Source organism: Alexandromys fortis, unplaced genomic scaffold, assembly GCF_014885135.2.
Source record: "Alexandromys fortis isolate MF-2015 unplaced genomic scaffold, M_Fortis_MF-2015_v1.1 scaffold_36, whole genome shotgun sequence".
Lineage (NCBI taxonomy): Eukaryota > Metazoa > Chordata > Mammalia > Rodentia > Cricetidae > Alexandromys > Alexandromys fortis.
The window spans coordinates 12,224,624-12,244,896 of record NW_026067915.1 but is presented as its reverse complement, the minus strand read 5'-3'; the positions used below and the strand labels follow the sequence as shown (position 1 = coordinate 12,244,896).

Here is a 20,273-nt window from a genome sequence, read left to right as displayed (position 1 = left end):
ATATACCTTCGCAGCAAGGTTCCAGGGAACAGTTGATGCACCCATCTATACTATGAAATGACCTCTCCATAGACATCAGACTTCCTTCCACTTCTACCATTTAGATGGCTGCATGACTTTATTTTCTGGATGTAATTCACTTGTGTTGCTGTCTGACTCCATGCCAACATACAAAAAACTGCTTTCGATGTTTTGATATTAATTTTAATGCCCTACTTTTAATTTTCTAATTCAAATGCAAAAGACTTTAACTTTCCACCACTTCCTCTTCTTTATTTTGGTTACCCCAAGGAACAACCTGGGTATTTTCTTCCTCCTAATAATTTTGGAAGTCTTAGATCACTCTGCTGAGCTCTGACTCCCTGAATCTAGAAATATTTTCTAGAGTTATTAAGTAAGAAATAAGACTCATGTAGCTTGGCATGAGAGAAGAAAAGTGCTGAGTCGTGTGATAGAGAGGGGTCGCTCACTGTGATGAGGCCATCCCTGAGACGTGGTTATTAATTTGTACTAATAGAGATAATGTTCTACCACCCCTTATCCCTTGATTTAAAGTTTTGGGTACAGAACACTATTAGTTAGAACACTATCATTTATTTATTCTTTCCTTTGCAATTTCATACAGATATACAACATACTTTGATAAGCAGCACTAATCTATGATTATAAACACAAATATTTAGAGGGCACAACACCATGTCCATTTAGTAAGACCACACTAGTAGGCTCCCCACTAGAGCCTAAGACTTCCCCCAGTCATCAGCTTTGACCATGTCTGTAGTACCAAGAAGCAATTCCCTCCTGTTGAGTGAACCTCAGATCCAATCAGAAAGTGGTTGGTTACTTTATAGTAATCAGCCCACCATTGCACCTATTGGTAAATCTTGCCAGGTATGTTGGTAGTGTTGCACACAGGATAAAGAACAGTAACTTTGTTGGCATCCTGTATAGCGCCTTCCAACAGTATGAAAAGCTCGCCAGTAGGAAGGGACCCCCCCCAGTTCAGTTCCCGTTTGACTTCTCTATGTTCTGCAGCTAAAGGGTGGGGACATCATCTTTCTTGATGTCTAACTCTTTGTGTTCGTTATTTACATCTAATCATTTCACAGTGTATCAGAACCAGTCTCACGGTGTATGCCGTCCATACATATATCTACTCTAGAGTTTTGGCTTTTACTCTGACCTTAATATGAAGAATGAAGAAAAGGAAGGATGTTTTGATGCATAATACAGTATTTATGAGCCTTGAGCCTTGTTCTAACTACATCAAGGAAGATGTCTACATTTATTTTGCAATTGTATTTGTGAAAAATATCCAAACGGACAGCCTATAAAGGGAAGGATTATAGATCAGGCATTATGTATGTAGAGTTAGGATAAAGGTTTGGGATTGACTAGTGACTACTAAAACCTATTGATTTTCTTTGGGGGAATGAGAATTTCTAAAATGGGCTAGTAGCAGTGTTTGTACTACTTCAGCAATAGAATAAAATACATTTTATTCCACACTATAAAAGATTTTTTTTGGTACATAAAATATATGTCAATAAAGCTGTTATAGTGGACAAATAACCTGGTGGAACTAAAAGAAAATTTTACATTTTATAGTATAATGCTACTGCTTGACCAGTTGGTCATGGTGGAAAAGTTAAGTGTGTGTGTGTGTGTGTGTCTGTCTGTCTGTCTTCATTGAGCAACTAGAGCTCTTCATTCCCTGTGTCCTCCTATTTCTTCTCCTCCTCTTCTTTCTTAACCCTCTTCCTTCTTCTTCCTTTTGTCCTCCTTCTCTTCCCCTCCGATTCTCCTTTCTTCATTCTCCCCCTCCATCTCTTCTTCTTCCTCCTTCTGTCTTCTCTCTGTGTTTTTCCTTCTTCTTTTCTTCCATTTCTTTTATTTCAGGTTTTTAAGCATACTAGCTTCAGTCAGTCTAATATCTCAAAGCACACAAATGTTTCCTGTTTTGTGTAGTGTAAAATTCCAACTGTCAGTTGCTGCCGCTCTAACCCTCCCTTTCCTCTTATAAGATTGCTTTGTGAAAATGGCTCCCACATCTAAGAAAGGCAGCCTGGGGTGTAAAGTAGGAAGAAACTGGGATTTCTCTCTTAAAGGCACAGAAACACTCTAAAAACATGGAGATAAAAAGAAGTCAAAACTTGGTCAAGTATGAAAAACTCTGCCCTCTTGCTCCTACCCAGTCTGGAGGGTTTACAGGAGAGAACTCTGAGGTTGAAGTACAGGCACTTCCTAGAGAGCTAAGGCATATTAGTGCAGACTGGAGCTGAGGCCCCTTCCTTCTGCGCTTTCTTCTTCTGTCTCATACTTCCTAGTCCTGAATTTTGCTTTGCTTTGTAATTTTCCCTTTTCTTCTTCCGGAATCTCTCTGGAGGTTAGACTGAGCCTCTCTTCCAGCTATCCTGGTGTCTTTTGCCTCTTATGCTTCCTGGAAGCCACTATGCACCCCTCTGGGAGTAACTTTGTATTTATCATCTTCTAGAACTTGGCTAAGCTTGGTCAGGGCCCATCACTACCTGGATGCCACTTGAGTGACAGGGGTGAATTTGATCTCTGGCCTGCAGGTTTAGAACTTAGATTGTGTGGGGAGTCAAGTAGCCTGAGCTGGACTCAGATGCTCCCACATGGTTTACAGGCTCTGGAAAACATATCTGACAAATCTAGGACCCATTCTGATCTCCAACACCAGGTTTCTGTGGACATTAGACCACTCACAGTGCAAGCATGGCGCTTGTCACACAAAGACAGTGTTTAGATATTTGCCCTGACTTCCATTAAGCCCCTGGACAAAGGAAGCTGGAAACAGTGTAAAACTCTTGGAACTTGAAACTCTCAATTCTTCCAAGTAGCAATTTCAATATGATTTTATTTATTTATTTATTTATTTATTTATTTATTAAAGATTTCTGTCTCTTCCCCACCGCCTCCTCCCTTTTCCCTCCCCCTCCCCCAATCAAGTCCCCCTCCCTTGTCAGCCCAAAGAGCTATCAGGGTTCCCTGCCCTGTGGGAAGTCCAAGGACCACCCACCTCCATCCAGGTCTAGTAAGGTGAGCATCCAGACTGCCTAGGCTCCCACAAAGCCAATACGTGCAGTAGGATCAACAACCCATTGCCATTGTTCTTGAGTTCTCAGTAGTCCTCATTAAACCTTTGAACGTGGCTCACCCTGTGCTGGTAGCATTTTTGTGAATGTCTCTCTATAGACAAGGACTTCAGTGGCTCAGCTGTACAGATTATTGCTGTACCTGTTCCAGATGACCAAGACTTACAAATGGCCCATGCATACACTAAAGATAACCATCTAACAATCACTGGATTCCTGTCTAATTCTTTACCAGTTTATTTTCTCAAGCCTATGAACAGATGCTTGACAAGGAGCAAGTTAACAAAGCAATGGTTTATTTGAACTCACAATCTGAAGATAAAGTCCATCATGGAAACTAATGTTTCCATAATGTTCAAGGTTGCTCCCAGTCAGAAGATGGAGAAAATGCCAGAATCCAGACGTAGCTCTTTGTCCTCAATTCTCAGTCCTATACCTGCTCTGCCAAGTCATCCCTTTCCCTATAGCAAATGCATTTTATTTTTAAACATAAATTTTTATTTTACTTTTACTACTATTTTTTTTATTTATTTTTACCCATGTGGCTGCAGGTTTAGTTCAGAGCTACAGTTCTTCTGGATTTGCTCTAAAGCATTATAAAATAACTCCCACTCATGTGTTGCTGTGTTCACAAAAGAAACGGTCTGGCTCTCCACTTATATAGGGGATAAATAAGTTCCTATCTGTCCCCTTCAAATTTAGCTGTACAAGGGGCTTGAGGAATACAGCTTCAGAAACATGCATGGGGTAACATGTCCTAGGACCCCCCCCCCAAGTTGACATCTCTTTATCCTCCATCCTGTTCCTCTTTCTTATCAGTCTATCAATCTTACTAAGAGAAGTATTTCACATAGCATTAAATACTTAAGAGATGGGAATTTGCGGGCATAGCTTGACTCCCATTTACCAAGTTATCACCTAGAGCGTACTTGCAAAAGTTGAAGAAATATTTGTTTTTAACACCCCGCCCCCTAGAAAAAAAATGTCATGCCTGAGAAGTGGGAAGCAAAGATTTCCATGAATACAAGCTCAAAATTCCAGATGTGGAATGAATACTGGCTAACCCCATCCTTCCGCACACATCTCAAACTCCTCATGCCCCCTTATGAAGGAATCAACCTTTTAATGTCTGGCTACTGTCTCTCCACTTCTCTGGGTACCAAAGCTCTGTTGCTTCCTATCTTTCTGCCAGGTTCTGAGTCTTCCAGCAGCGCAGGGTCCTCAGGATCGTTGTCCCGCAACCACCCGCCTCTGCAGACCACGGCCCTGACCTCTAGCGTGGCAGCTGGTTCTCCTGGTTGTATGCCCTATTCAGAGAATGGGATGGGGGGCCAGGTCCCTCCCAGCAGTACCAGCTACATCCTGCTTCCACTTGAAACTGCAACTGGTATTCCACCTGGAAGCATCCTTCTTAATCCACACACAGGTCAGTCCTCCCCTCTTCTGCTGGGGACACATGTTATCAAAACTTTGTTCTTCTGTTGGATAACTGAAATTTGCTATCAAGTTTCCTGAAAGATTATTGGGTGGGGCAGATTGTGGGGACTACATTGTGGTGACTTTGGGGGAGATCTGGATGATAGCTGTGTGTGTAAATGCATCAACATTCATAGAGATCAGAGGTTTTCCAAGCTGAGTGATCCTTCTCAAAAGTTCGGGCTGGAGCTGCATGGTAGATCACTTGCCTAAGGCCTTGGGTTTATTTCCCAGCCCTGAAATTAGAGAGGAGGAGGAAGAGGAACAGGAAGAGGAGAGGAGAGGAGAGGAGAGGAGAGGAGAGGAGAGGAGAGGAGAGGAGAGGAGAGGAGAGGAGAGGAGAGGAGAGGAGAGGAGAGGAGAGAGGAGGAAGGAAATGAAGTAGATACCGGGAGGCAGCTGAGGCAGCATTCACTTTTCTTGATCCCTTCTTCTCTGACTATGGAGAGTTCTATCCCATTATGAGGACCTAAAATCAGAGTCAACAGTGTCTGAGCTGGGCTATACCAACCCAAACTTGGGTTTCTCACACCTAATGCTCAGTATTATGTCTGATATAATTTTCACACAAAGGCATCCAGGCATGCAAGGCATCCCATGGATCCACCTCAGCTCCACAATTATAGAAGATTATAGAACTTTCCCCCAGTTCCTGCAGATTTAGAGGAACCCACATGAGCAAAGAGAATAATAACAAGCTATTAAGTAGCTCCTCGTGGGGATAATAGGGCCAGGCTACTTACTGTAGGGCTGGGAAACTGTCCTTCCATAATTATGGTTCATTCCATGATGAATAGCCAGATTCCCTAGGGGGGGGGGGGCAGATAACTTTCACGTTAGGTAAACTGAAGAGAATCCTTAAGGAAGGGTGCCTAGGCCTTCTCCAAGACCTCTTTGCCAATACTCTTTAGGATCTCAAGAGGGAGGAGGACTCTGCTGGCTGAAGCGAACCAGCTTCCCTAAGAAGCAGATGAAAGTCCGGCCACCACATAGAGCTGGGAGTCTAGCATCTTATTAGAGCCATGGAGAGAGAGAGAGAGAGCTGACACACCTAGCATTAAGAGCTTTTTATTTGTGACGGGAAAGAATGGAATTCTCTGGAAAGGAGTTTGAAGTTTAGCTCTGGTATGTAGATTACTTCAGTAATCTAAGCTTGAGAATGCAACAGGCGAACATCTCACAAGAGTGATCTATCTCGCGGGGCCGGCTCACGCGGAGAGTGGTACTGGTAATTAGGATCCCCGGTGCAAAGCGAGAGCTATGGTAAAATAGCTCCCGGGGTAACTGCGTGTCCTTAGGAAGCAGATGGCTCATCCTCAGAGCACGGAATTTGATGGAGACATTCTGAAAGTGCCATATGTATGAGAGAACAGAAAGCATAATCCCTTTATGGAAAAGCTTTTGAAAGGCTCCGACCCGGTACTTCTGAAGAGCCTTTCTGAATGGCTCTGGTTTTATTGGGATTATTGTAGGCTTCATAAAGGAAATTAAAGGACACCAGTATCATATACAGTACTCTGGGTCCTGACTGAAGGATAATCTGATTGTTGGTGTGATAGCTTTTTTGTTGATTGGGTAGAGGGCTTGCAGAAAGGAGCAGCGACAGAACATTCTTTTTTGTGTGTGATGTGTTTAAAGCAGAATTCCAGAGTGTCTTTTAAAAGGCACAATGGTATGTTTTGTAGAGTATTATTAGCAATGATAGCGTGGCTTTGCATGTGTGTGTATTTACGATTATATGCAATCTCATTTATTTAGCAAAGAAATAGAATTCTGCTGGCGCCAAGTCCTGATTCTCATTCATTGGCTGGAGTCACTTAAGGCTGTTATCAAAATGTCTCTTTTTGAAAAGGGCTTTCAAAACTAGAGGGAAGGCGCTGCCGAATGGCTTCTCTACAGGCGTTATTCTGCTCTGACAGACACTAGGCATTGAACTATCCCTCAGGAAAAGACCACGGTTATTGTATTTTATAGTATAGCTGAGTGATGAAAGGGGAGAAATTTTATTTCCTGGCTAGGTAGGTGACTCAGTGGTTAAAGCACTAGGTGTGCAGGACTGGGTATCCCCAGAGCGCCTGTGAATGCCTGGTGAGTGTGGAAGCTTGCCTGTAGTTTGAGGATTGGGAAGGTGGAAACAGGAGATGCCTGAAACACACCAGCTAGCAAGACTAGCCACATTATAGAGCTTTGGGTTCAACTGAGAGGTCTGGTCTCAATGAATAAGGGACAAACGATTGAGGTATACTCCTAACATCAACCTTGACCTCCATAAACATATGTGCTTGTGCTTACACATATGTGAGTATGCACACACACATACACACCTGTGCCCACATGCATGCAAACATAATATGCACAAACCACAGACACATGAAAAACAGTATATCTCTTCTTTCTAGAGTGCCTTTAGTTCCATTGATTTAAAAAAAAAATCTATATGCAGGGATGGAGAGATGGCTCAGTGGTTAGGAGCACAGAGTGCTTTTGAAGACAATCCAAGTTTGGATCCCAGGCCCCCCAGGTCAGGTTCCTCACAAGCATCTGTAAATCCTCCTTTGTGGGATCTGACATCTCTGACTTCTGTGGACACACACACACACATGCATGCACACTCGCGCATGCATGCACACACAAAAACTAATAAAAATTTGATCTTAAAAAGGAAATACAGACATATGTTTAAAGTATATAATATATACTGCACACCTACCAGTGGTGTGTGTATGTGTGCGTGTAAGTTCAGGAGTTACACATACCATGTGATTCTTAAATGACCTCTACTGTAATTTATATCTTCTTGGCTGCAAGCCCATCCTTTACCGCTGTCACCATGGGTGAGGAATCACTCTTCATATCAGGCACACAACACAAATGCTTCCTTGTTAAGCACCAATGGTACCTTATTACCTTGTTTCCCAGGGCCTTGGGCAAGTTCCCTTGTTAGTGCATTTTAAATCACTTTATAAGAAAAGATTGAACTATTAATTAATTAATTTTTGATTCCCTAGAGTGACAGACTTCTAGGTATAAGTACTGGATGGTTACTGGTGAAATAATACCCACCAGGTATCGCATGTATTTATCTAGATAGCACAGACATTTCCTACCCAAAGTCACGTATTTGAGGATGTGCTCCATCTACGAAATTAGAATTGGCTGAGCTTGCAAGATTGGGTCAGTGGGTAAAGGTGCCTGCGGCCGAGCCTGACCATCTGAGTTAGGAAAGAACTGACTCCTACAAGTTATGGCCTTACTCGCTGATACATGTGTGTGTGGTACATGAACATGTGTGTCCCAGTCATGCTTGCTTGGCACACACGCTTACCTACCGAACCCTCTCCAACAGATTTGAATTTTGTCTTGACCGCAGTCTTTGCCATGATCTTCCTTCAGCTGTCCTGGATTCCCTCCTCCTTTGGGTAGTTTCAGCAGAAGTTTCACCGCCATCTAGCAAGACCAACAGGCAGCCATCACTCACGATCTAGCTGATTCCCTGTCTGCTGTATTGTCATGCTGCTGTCTTCATCTTGTGCAAATCCATGACTGTGTAAAGGTGCAATATTTTGGGGGGCGCTCGCTCTGGAGAATCTCTAGGTATGCATCTTTCAGATGCTCCCCCTGGCTTTTACAGTCCTAGAATTTCATCAGGATTCCCAGACTCTGTTTATCCAAAGTGTTTCCACATTGTTCTCAAATGGGCCCTGAAATGTTGGTGCACTGTCTGTCAAGATGTCCTTCAAGGGCTGAGCTCATTTTTGCCTACATGATCTGTCGACATTTGCACACATGGCCTTCTACAGAGCAGGCCAGCAAAAGCCAGCCCATTGCCATTCTATCAGGCATGCTTTGGTTTCGAGAGCTTGGGACGGTGTTATTTCTTATGTGACTTTCCTTGTGTTTGTTTCCTTGTTACTAAGATATTTAGACACTCTTTATAGGGAGGGGGAATTTGTAGTTATGTTTTGTTTTATAACACTCACTGGGGGATGCAAACATGCCCCACTGTGCCTATGGAGGGCAGAAGACAGAGGGAGAGCTGTGGAGTCAGCTCTCTCCCTCTACCATAGGGATTGCTGGGAAGGAACTCAGATCATCAGACTTGGTGGCAAGAATCCTTACCTGCTGAGCCATCTCTTGGCCCTACAGTCGGTTATTTTAAGTCTTTTTTTTATTTTTTTTTTTTGCTGTCCTGCAATAATAACAAAGTGTTCTGCCTTCTGTAATTACCCACTATCACCTATTATTGAAATAAGAGCAGATAAATTGATGCGGACTGTGGAAAACTCATTCAGCTAATATTACATGTTTGAAAGGAATGTGTATTTTTTATCCAGTCCCTGTTTCTTCCCCTGCTTTAAACTAAGGGCACTCGGGCTTCACTCTGACATCAAGCATCCCACCCCCCAACCCGCCCTTGCCCGATGTTCATGCTGTGGCCCACTGAGCCTGCTCCTGAAGCTTCTGCCACAGTCGCTTCGATCAGATGGAAGAAGCTCAGGTCTAGCCGGGTTTTTCTTTCCCTTCAATCGCCTCAGCTGTCACTCAAACTAATTGCTTGTATCAGTGTGATTTTGTGTCTGGATTGGCTGGATTCATCGGACACAGAGGAGTTCTGGTGGCCTGACTTAAAACCAACAGCTGCCGGGCCCAGGTGTCTTGGGAAGTTGCTTTTGTTCTCTTCTCTGGCAACCGCGGTGACTTTCCTGGGCGCTATACCTTTCTCTGGTGAGCATCCAACTGGCGTTTTCCCCCCCTGCCCCTTCCAGACCCACCCATCTCTGTCTAGGGGATCTTTAGGACTCCTGTAGGCAGTTCTTTTGAGTCATCTCTTTCTTTGCACACAGTGTGCTAATCACATTTCAAGCTGAGATTGTAGTTTATCACAAAGTACATCTGAGCATTCGGGGTTCTATTCTAACCAGAATTATAGGTAGACTTTCATTATGCCTCAGACATGGTGGCTAAAAGCTAGGTCATAATTAAAATCAGGGATTCATTCACGTGTGTGCAAGAGAGCTAGTGAGTGTTCACGTATGTGTATTTGTGGGTGAGTGTTTATACAGGTACACATGTTTGTGCAGGTGTAGGCCCATGTATGTGGATGAATGTGTGTTTGTGTGTGTGTGTGTGTGTGTTTCCTATGAGACCATAGGAAAACTGCAGGTGTGTTTTCACAGTGGCTATTCATTTTGATTTTGAAACAGTCATTCATTGCCTGAGGTTCACCTGGTTGGTCTACTGCCCAGGGAGCTCCAGGAATCCTCTTGTCTCCACCTTCTCAGCACTGGGATTACGGAAAACTAGAACACTCAAACTGAAAAGGGCCCATGAGATGTGGGAAATGAGACCTGAAGAGAGGGAGGTGTAATAGAATACATGTACTTTGTAGCTAGAAGGGGGATGAGGGGGATTAGAAGTGTACAGTAGGGATGGAGATAAGAGAGATGGGGAAATCAGTCAAAACTTGATGTGGGATTCCCCTCTGCATGCTGTGAATATTATTGGTTAATAAAGGAACTACTTTGGGCCTATAGCATAGCTATAGGGAAACAGAGCTAGGTGGGGAAAACTAAACTGAATGCTGGGGGGAAAGAAGGAGGAGTTAGAGAGACGCCATGGAGCTTCCACCAGAGACAGACATGCTGAAACTTTGCTGGTAGGCTACGACTTCATGGTGATACAGAGATTAATAGAAATGGGTTAAATTAATATGTAATAGCTAACCATAAGAAGCTAAAGCTAATAGGCCAAGCAATGATTTAATTAATGCAGTTTCTGTGTGATTATTTCGGGGCTAAGTGGTTGGGATCCAATGAGTGACCTCCTCCTTACTATAAAAACTAAGCGTGTAAAAGAAAATGCCATGAGATAAGGAAACTTGTTCACTTACTAAGTAAGTCAATGGCAATGGATAAAGAACCTCAAGTTGTATGCTTGCAGAAGTGCGAGGTGGATTCACTCCATTCCCTTGTTTAGAGTATGCATTTGTGGGACCATAATATTTTTTATTTGAAGCCAAGCAATGGTGGTGTACACCTTTAATCCCAGGACTCAGGACACAGAGGCAGGTAGATTTCTGTGAGTTCTAGGCCAGCCTGGTCTATAGAGCAAGTTCCAGGACAGGCTCCAGTGCTACAAAGAAACCCTGTCTCAGAAATCTAATAATAGTAATAATAACAATAATAATAATAAATTCTTGGTTGCTGTAGACTGAATAGAACGAGTAAAAGCAGAATTGCTTTGGCAGATGGTTTGTGACTGGAGGTGGTCGGAGTGGTGTAAATGGAAAGTAGCTGTTATGGCTCAGAGTATGTTATCTTGCTGATGACTATGAGATGCAGGGGACAAAACATAGGGCTGCATGAAGATTGCCCCTGCACAGCCCTCTCTACTGGGCTCCACTGTCCACAGTTGCCCTTACTTTGGCAAATCTCCTCGAATGAGGTGGATTTATTTGATGCTTCTTAAATTACCACATGTTCACCTGGGCATCCAGTTTAAACTAGTTTGGGCCACAAGAAGTAACCCATTGTCCTTGGAGCAGGGTCCGGGTATTGAATTCCCATTGTTTGAGCTTTTACTTGAGGGTATTTTCAGAGATCTATGAGGGAGCTTTTTTCCTGTAAGGCAAACGGTGAGAGACACTCATCTGAGCCAGGCTCTGTATGGCTTCATTTCAGGTCAGCCCTTTGTGAACCCGGATGGAACTCCTGCAATATACAATCCTCCTGGAAGTCAGCAGACACTGCGTGGCACTGTTGGGGGGCAGCCCCAGCAGCCCCCTCAGCAGCAGCCATCCCCTCAGCCCCAGCAGCAGGTCCAACCATCGCAGCCCCAGATGGCAGGATCATTGGTCTCTCAGGTGAGGAGCTGGCCGGAAGGAGGGAGCAGAAGGGCTGGAAGGTGAGGGCTGCACAGGCTTCAGTCAGCAAATCATCTAGGAGACACGATGTCTTGTGTAGTCTCCCTACCCATCGGGTTTTTAGGGAAAATCTTTCTGAGTATAATCATTGCTTGACACAGTATTATGAGCTCATACCCAGTGCAAGTAAGTGTCTGCTGAGTGAGAGTAGGTACAAGGAAAAACAAATGCAGTTTTTTAGGTCTAAGTGCTGTTTAATGTGAAGCAACAGGTACAATTTATAATCTCTTCTGGGGCTTTGAGTTAATTCATCCCCACCCACCAGATTAAATGCTCACGTCTGTAGAAGCAGTCTCGAGCTTTTCCTCAGTGGGAAGAGCAAAAATCAGCAAGTCTCAAGGTACCTGATTGCTCATCCCTGGGCTCCTGAGAAGTGTGCCCAGACACCACCTTCCCTAGGAAGGCACAATGGAACTCGGTGTGCCAAGCATGCTCCCTGGGCGAGCCTCCTTTTTATCTTCCTACTTCTAAGTTCTTGAGCAGTATCTGTAGGTCCAGAACCTCTAACCAACATCTAGAGCCCATCGCTGACTTTGTAAAAGCATGTTTTCTTGAACTTCCTCTACACCAAGGCCATCTGGCTCTGGCACACACAGCCTTAGGCTTGCCTGTGTGGTCGGTTCTCCTCTCTGCACTGAGTGATCTTAGGGAAACTGCTAAGGACAGCAATATACTTCCCAAGGGATGGAATTGCAGCCCCCCCTCCCCGCCTCCGACACTCTCCTGTTCCCTGATCAGTGTTTCCTTCCTTCCAGTCTGTCCAGGGCCTGCAGCCGTCTTCCCAGTCCGTGCAGTATCCAGCGGTCTCTTTTCCCACCCAGCATCTCCTGCCTGTGTCGCCAACACAACACTTCCCCCTGGTAAAGTATCATACGCATAGCACACGCATGCACACACACTCACACATGCACGAACGTGCACACGCCACACACACATACACACACGACACATACTCACACATGCACGTATGTGCACGCACCACACACATGCTCACACACGGCATTTTCATGAGCTCTACAATGTTCCTGCTCAGCTACAGATGATGCTCCATGCATGGCCTGTGGTGACTATGAAGTTGTTGTATATGTGAAGATGCCTGTGCCTGACTGATAGATAGATCCATCCCTCCAAGAAACTTTCTTTTTTTTTTTTTCTTTTTTCGTGTGTTTTCCCTAAATCAGATGCTTCTGCATTCAGGTACCCCTTTTAAGGTTGACTGAGTAGATGCCTGGGGAAATGACTCGGTCAGCAAAATGCTTGCTCAGCTTTAGGAACTGAGTTCAGATACTCAGGACCCACACTACAAGGTGAGCATGTAGTGAGTACTGTAGACTCAGTGCAGTGGAAACAGAAGTAGGAGGACACTCTGGGCTTCCTAGCCAGCCATGCTAGCCAAACTGGTGAGCTCCAGGTTCAATGACAGACCCTGTCTCAAATCATAAGCTGGAGAAATGTCAGACAAAGACACCCAATATTGACCTCTGACTTCTCATGCATATGTACCCATGTGTACCCATGCCCATATAGACACACATGAACATGGACACACACACAAAGTTGATTGGCTAGGCACACCCATTGTCATTAGAGTCTGATGTCATGAACAAACGAGTGATATAATCTTGCTGTAAAGTTGTCAGAACTATCTAAAACTCTGAGTCAGGGCACTGAGTACTGTAAGCTCCTGCTGTTGTTCCCCTGGGAATCCAGCTCCCTATTTCCTTATACATTTCCCTGACTAGGAGTGGGTCCTTGTGGAAGCAGCACACAGTCCGTAAGCACCAGGTTAGATCCAGGGAACCAACCTTCTGTGAGATGGGTATGTGGATGCCATCCCCGTTCCGGCAGAAGGGCTTGTCTTCTCTCAAGCAGGCAGATCCAGACTTGCCACTGGAGACAAGCTGACAGCCAACCTCTGCCCCTTGCTGCAGAGCCTCCTCTCTGGAGCACGACCCCTAAACGATAAAGAAATAATTTCCTTCTATTGAGGGAACAAGATTTGGGTCAAATTGCTTCCCACCTCCTGACTCTCCAGCTGAGCAAAGCTTGTTTTCTCGTGTTCTTGTTATGTCTGACCGAAGAATTTTTTTATCTCATTTTTTTTTTCAGTATATGCTTCCTCCTTCTTGCTCTGCTCTCAAGTGTGAGTGTGTCTGCCTCAGTTTGCCTTACTCATGACCAGGTTCACCTTCCCTCACAAGCTCTTCACTTCTCTCCCTGTCACAGAGAGAAGAGGTGGCCGCGCAGTTCAGCCAGCTGAGCATGAGCAGGCAGTCCTCCGGAGACACCCCAGAACCTCCCTCGGGCCCAGTCTACCAGGCCTCCCTCATGCCACAACCAGCGCAGCCACCAAGCTACGTCATCACTTCTGCAGGCCAGCAGCTCTCCACAGGGGGCTTCTCGGACTCTGGTCCGCCCATCTCCCAGCAGGTCCTGCAGGCCCCGCCCTCTCCCCAGGGATTTGTACAGCAGCCTGCACCTGCGCAGGTAGGTGTGGGCTTCCCTTCCCTTTTTCGCCACTGATGATTTGTGGCCCTTTGATGTCTGTCACTTGTTCTGCCATCTTGTTCATGCTAATAGTCACCGGCACCGATATGTTTTGTCTGCTTCCCCAGACATGCAGTCCTGGGACCCAGAAAGTGAGTCAAATGAACCTCACCAAGGTTCTAACTGGGAGATGACCCATTTTCCACGTGCTGCTGGCATAGGCCATGGGAAGGATTGACTCGGGTAGGGAGGTGGCTCACTCGGAAGAGCGCTTTATGTACACAGGTGAAGACCTGAGTTCAATCCCCAGAACGCACATTCAAAAGATGGGTGTGGTGAGGCACACTGCAATCCCAGGCCTGCATAGACAGAAACAGGTGTATCCCTGGGGCCTGATGGCTAGCCAGTCTAGCCAAATCAGCCAGTCCCAGACCAGTTAGCAGCCCTATCTCAAAACCTGGGAAATGGCATGTAAAGTTGGCTTCTGGCCTCTGCATGTACACATGTACACACACACACACACGCACAACGTCGGATTATATGTGAGGTTTCCATTGGGGAAGCTGGGAAGGGGATGTCCCGAACCAGGAAACCTGAAATTCTCTCCCTTGCTGCTCAAGACATTTGTTTTCCCTTCTTATCACTTCAAACCACCTTCCTTCTGGATCTAAGCTACAGACAGGCCTGTCTGTGTGAAAACAAAGAACAGGGGAAAACCAATGCCCGCAGTTCTGTCCTCTGCCCCAGGGGAGGAGGAGCCCACCCCGATTGCACAGGTAGCCATTAATCATATTTAATTGACTGGAGCATGGAAGGCACCACAGATCACCGGTTTTTACTGTCTTCTCTAAGACTGATTATGTGTTCCTTGTTCAGCCCCAAACATCTCTGGGGCTCTCCTGGGTATCCCTTGCAGAATATTGGAAGTGATTACTGTCAAGATGGAAAATGCACAGCAGCATTTTCTGGTCCATTTTCGAGGCATGCATTTTCCCAACCAGTTCCCATCCTAATTATGAAGTATAGTCTGGGAGGTGCAGCTTAAAGTGCATGTCACCATGGCGCCGCTGTTCCGCTGCCTTCGCGTCGTGAATAAATTATTGTCTCTTCAAACCACACAAAACCCTACACCAGAAAATGATTTTTTTTCAGTTGTTCATTTTGAGTGATTAATTAATAGTGCATCTCCAGTCACCATCTCAATAATATTTCGTCCCTGGTGGGATTTAAAGTGATCTTTAAAATAATTTAAGTAATAGGAGAAATTATCCCATTAATGTATTAATTATTTTACTAATAAATTAATTATTTCAAGTTTTATTATTGGGAACAAACAGACCCATAGAAACAGATGTAGGTCAAAACCCATAGTGACATCTGATGTACATTTTAAGTCTAGCTAGCCAACTATGCAGCATTGGGAAGAGTCAATCTGTAGATGTATGTCTATGGAAATATGTTCAGTTTCTTCAGAGGACTACCTTTGAATGCTTGTCTCCTCCGGCTTGTGTATGCTTTCTTAATGCCACCAAGAGGAATCATCAGGACTCATGACTGAGGCTAAAAGCCACCTGACTTGGAGACAAGACATAGAAGAAGAACCTGTTGCTCCTGGTTATTTCATCCCATGACTTATTTCTTTCCTATCTTAATCCTATTGGACTCTCTACCCTTAATGTGGTCAGTTCAAAATGTGCGTTTACACCCCTTTAGGTCATCTTTATTCTTTCCTCCCATCAAAGTTTTCATGCTGGTCTTTCAAAGTATTTCTCTGGGCTCAGCTCACTTTCCTTCTCCTTGGATGATTGCCGTGAGAGCATGAAAACCTGGCCTGGGATTACCAACACCTGTAAAAGACAGATGTGGCTAAGCACATCTAAATACCAGAACTGGGGGAGGGCCAATGGCAGAAACAAGCATATCCCTAGACTTTATTGGCCACCCAGTTTAAATAAGTGGTCGACCTCCAGGTTTAGTGAGCAACCCTATGTCAGAAGCAAAGTGGAGGGACTTTCCTTTTGTAAACAAAGTTAAGTAAAATGGCTCAATGGCTAAGGGCAATAACCAGTAACCGCTGTTGGTTCTGCAGCGGACCCAGGTTCAGTTACCAGCAACTACACGGCGTTCCACACCTATTCATAATCCCAGCTCCTCTTCTGATGTCCACAGATAACACACACGAACATAGTGAACATATACACATGCAGGCAAAACACTCGTACACAAAGAGTAAAATAAATAATTTTTAAAAGGAAGAGTTGATGAAGAAGACACCCAACGTCACGCCCTGGTCTTCACATACACATAGGTACTCCCATGCACATGCGTGCGCGCGCACACACATACACACCTTCTACTACCACACCCCCACACAGAGTGGAGGGAGGGAGGAAGGAAGGAAGGAAGGAAGGAAGGAAGGAAGGAAGGAAGGAAGAGAGGGAGAGAGATAATAAGGTTAAATCACCATGAACAATGCATACCATGAGTAACTTGCCAATTGCAGGTCCATCACTGTGGCAGAATAGTTTTATGTTCTTCCAGCCCCTGTTCCTTGGTCATCTATAATACTACAAAGTGAGAATAAAATTCATGTTGATTCCATGACATTGCAGAACCACAGCCGTACCATGTTTTCTTTTCTTCTACCTTGGGGTAAAGGTAGGGACCATATGATACACTCTAGTAGAAAGATGGAAAACTGCTGTAGTATTGACATAAATCAGAAAGTAAAATAGCCATAAATGTCAGAACTATGAAAAAATTGGCTCATAATCTTATTCTCCATACACAGCTTGTAAACTCTTAGGTATGAAATGGTCAGCCACTTTAAGAAAGATGATAAGAGAAAAGCCAGAGACCTGGGAATAGAAGGACATAGCTGAAATCAGTAAGAAAGCAGCATTACGTTGGCATTAATAGGTAGGCAAAGACGTCTTCTGTATCAGGAAACACTTGGTCTCAATGAGAAGATTTAGGATGTTTTCACTGTGTCAGTCATTAAATGGTATACAGAAGAGAAGCAGGCCTAGGGTTACAGACCTATAATCCAGCATCTAGGAAAATGAGGCATTAAAAGTTATGAATTCAAGGTCTCCATACCCATGCTCACACATGTGAACATGTGTGTATACATATGTACTCACAAGATGCCTGGGATATAGCTAGGTGATTGCTAGGGCTTGGTATGCATGAAACCCCAAGTTCAACCCCCACTACGAAAAATAAGTTTACAGAAAATACATACAATATCTTGCCGCAGGTTCCATTTGTTTTACATACCTGCATATTTTTATATAGGCTCTGTGTCAATGACTCTTTGAAGCCTTTACTAGACATCAGGTGGCTCATGACACAGTCATCAAGTGGCCAGGACTCCTCCTAAGAAGCTTATTTCTTTTCCATAAAGACTGAGGGTTGCCAGTCATCGGGAGTCTCTGGCTTCTTTCTGCTGCACGGTAGATATGTGTTTCCCTGGTGACTATATCCTTCCTCCGGCAGCGGGATGGCAAGGCTCCTTCAAGTGCTGGCTTAGGAAGCCCAGACTTCACTTCTGCCTCTTTGCAAAGATCAAAGCAGGTCATGCAAGTTCCTCAGCACCCAGAGCATGAACAGGAGATAGCTCCCATCACGGGAGAAAGAGCCTGCACATTGAAACAGGGGCGAAAGAGGAGGACGGTGGTCCACCTTTACCATCTGCCACAGTTAGATGACACACAGTTCTCATCTCTGCTTCTCTCTTGCCATGTCCCACAGATGCCCGTATATTACTATCCATCTGGTCAGTACCCTACCTCAACCACACAGCAGTACCGGCCCCTGGCCTCAGTCCAGTACAGTGCTCAGCGGAGTCAACAAATACCCCAGACAGCACAGCAAGCAGGTATGTGAAGCCAGTTTTCTTTCTGTGCTCCGGCTTGGTTCGTTCTGATGGTGAATCTCATACATGTACTCAGCGGATGAGTACCCAAAAGAGACAATTTAAGTCTCACATTTTCCCTATCCAGGGAAGCTAACAAGGCATTTGATAAACTGTGTGGGAAATTTACAGGTAAGGGGAGGAGACGAGGTGTGTACCGGGCCTATGCATGTGCAGTTGTTCCCCACAAGCTATTTTTACAGCCTCTGGGTTTATTTGAAAGATAGGAGACCAGCATGTCCTATCTTTCCAGCCTGTACGGTCTTGCTTTTTCAAAGAGAGCATTTCCCACGAGTTCTCAAGGAGTCAAATGAGGGTGTTTTGACACCGGCCTAAGCCTCCGCACGGCCTTTAGAAGAAGGCTCCTGACTATGCAGCGTGCACTGATGATGACCACACCCCTTCCACCCAGAGCGCGGCAGACTCTGTGCAGCAGGAAGGGGGGCCGATGCACTGTAAGAGAGTGAGTAGTAGGTCTCACAGTGAACCGGTCTCTTTCCCTGCTGTGTCCCGTGCCAAAGAGAGCCAGCACAGGCACCCGCCCAGCAGGGCTGAGGGGATTGCCGCGAGGCAGAATTCTGGGTCTTCCTGCGGACCGCCCTGCAGGGGGGAACTGCTAATTGTCATGCTGAAGATGCCTGGCGGGAGACACTGCCTCTGTAAGTAGGTCATGCTGAAGAGCAGGGCTCCTGCTGCGGCTCTTCCTGAATCCCTGCTCTGAGATCTGATATCTGCGCTGGGTAAATGGGTAGATAAACAGATAATACATACCGATAACATGTGGGTGACATGGATAAGATATGTGCCGTTTTTTATAAACTAGAAAAAAAAGAAAAAAAAACTCACAATCCTTGCCAAGGATCAGTCACAAGCACAAACATCCCAAGATCCCCAAGGCCGATGTTGCTACAGCTTTGCCAGATCCAGATCCAGATCGGAGACAGAATTCAGTGCTTTTACACCTTGGATGGTTACATGTTCTTAAAGTTCAAATTATGACCTAGTTAAAGTCTTTGAGGAGAAATTAGAGCAACCTACAACCGCCAGGTTTTGTTTAAATGCTATATTCCTTTGGGACCCCTGAGCAGCCTTTGTACTTCTAAAGAAGTGAAAAAGCAAAGGGTTTGAAGTTGTTTTTAAAGGATACCCTTGGACCATGCATTTTGCAATTGCCAGGAAATCTCCAGCATCCTCTAGGGACTGTGTTGTCTGTCCTGCTCAAGCCTGCAGGATAGCACATTTGCATACCAAACTCTCCCATCTTTATCTGTGAATGTTTATAACTATAATTATGATTTTTAGGGCTGTGAGAAAGTGCAGATGTTAAAATGCTTGCCACGTGAGCATAAAGACCCGAATTTGAGTCCCAGAACCCAGGTCAGAAGTTTCAAAAGGAGTGTGATGGCTTGAGTTTGTAATCCCAGCCCAGGAGAGGCAGAGACAAGGGGACCCTGGAGGCTAAGGGGCCAGCCAGGGTAGTCTACTTAACAAACACAGAGCCAGCGAGAGGCCCTGTCTCAAGCGCCAAGGTGTATGGCACTGAGGAGTGAGATGTTTTCTTGCCTCCACACGGGCATTGCCCTCCACACCACCCTTGCCTTCGCGTGAAAACACATATTCACACACAGTTATCATGTAATCTTCCAGACCTCAGTTCCCACGGTACCAGAGAAAAGTTTGCCTCTGTTTGGGTCAGGGTTGTATTTGGAGACGGCACAATGCAGGTCATTAATTCTACTGATCTCATGTTTCTCTCACAGAGTGTCGGTGTGTGACTTTCAGAATTCTAAAGAATTATATTAGTCCCATGATAGGGTGTCATGGAAGGATGGAATGTGGCCACAACTGTGTTGCAGTCTCCTAAATACAGGGCTTGGGTCTGTGTCCAGGTCTCAGGGAGTCAGGTGCTGTGTTAACTGGGCCCCAGAATTAGGTTTATCACAGTCACTGGTCACCCCTTGGCTGTGTCTCCTCTCCATTGTCTGTTCTGATGACTAACAGCATATGAGGAAGTAGCTGCATCATTTTCATTTCTTTATAAGGCATCGTGGCAATATTGAAAGACGTGGAAATTCCCTCCTGTTCCCCTGGAGGATACAAGTAGATGGTCTCAATCACGTGACTTGGTAACCTGGTGTCTGACTCGTCCCAGGTTTCATATAGCACCATAGATTCGCCATCTCTAAAGAGAGATGGTGACCGGTGACCCAGTATAATGAAGAGCAAATCCTAAGGATGGTTCATGTTCAGAGTGCTGACAGGCAGATTCCAGGGCCTGGGTGACAGGAATTGTGGTCTGAGAGGGAGAGGAAAGGAAAGGGAAAGGATTCACGAATGACATGGTCCCCAGATGCGC

At 45.0% G+C, this 20,273-nt stretch overlaps 1 protein-coding gene and 1 long non-coding RNA gene across 11 annotated transcripts in view; one reads left to right on the top strand and one right to left on the bottom strand.

The window, feature by feature from the left end:
* Positions 1 to 20,273, top strand: part of Arpp21 (cAMP regulated phosphoprotein 21) — a 159,812-nt gene that overhangs the window by 89,718 nt on the left and 49,821 nt on the right. For 6 of the 10 annotated variants that reach the window (XM_050139640.1, XM_050139638.1, XM_050139637.1 and 3 more), the window contains 5 exons: positions 4,309 to 4,542; positions 11,273 to 11,454; positions 12,270 to 12,374; positions 13,741 to 14,001; positions 17,755 to 17,881. In XM_050139640.1, coding sequence (XP_049995597.1) covers positions 4,309 to 4,542; positions 11,273 to 11,454; positions 12,270 to 12,374; positions 13,741 to 14,001; positions 17,755 to 17,881 — 909 coding nt within the window. Of the gene's footprint in view, positions 1 to 4,308; positions 4,543 to 11,272; positions 11,455 to 12,269; positions 12,375 to 13,740; positions 14,002 to 17,754; positions 17,882 to 20,273 lie in introns of those variants that run through there. The other 4 variants (XR_007591227.1, XR_007591225.1, XM_050139639.1 and 1 more) reach the window with 3 other exon arrangements.
* LOC126500032 (uncharacterized) lies at positions 12,689 to 17,306 on the bottom strand. Its single transcript, XR_007591228.1, has 3 exons — positions 17,281 to 17,306; positions 16,482 to 16,568; positions 12,689 to 13,469 (listed from the first exon to the last, which is right to left on the bottom strand). It is a non-coding gene; the product is annotated as an uncharacterized lncRNA (long non-coding RNA).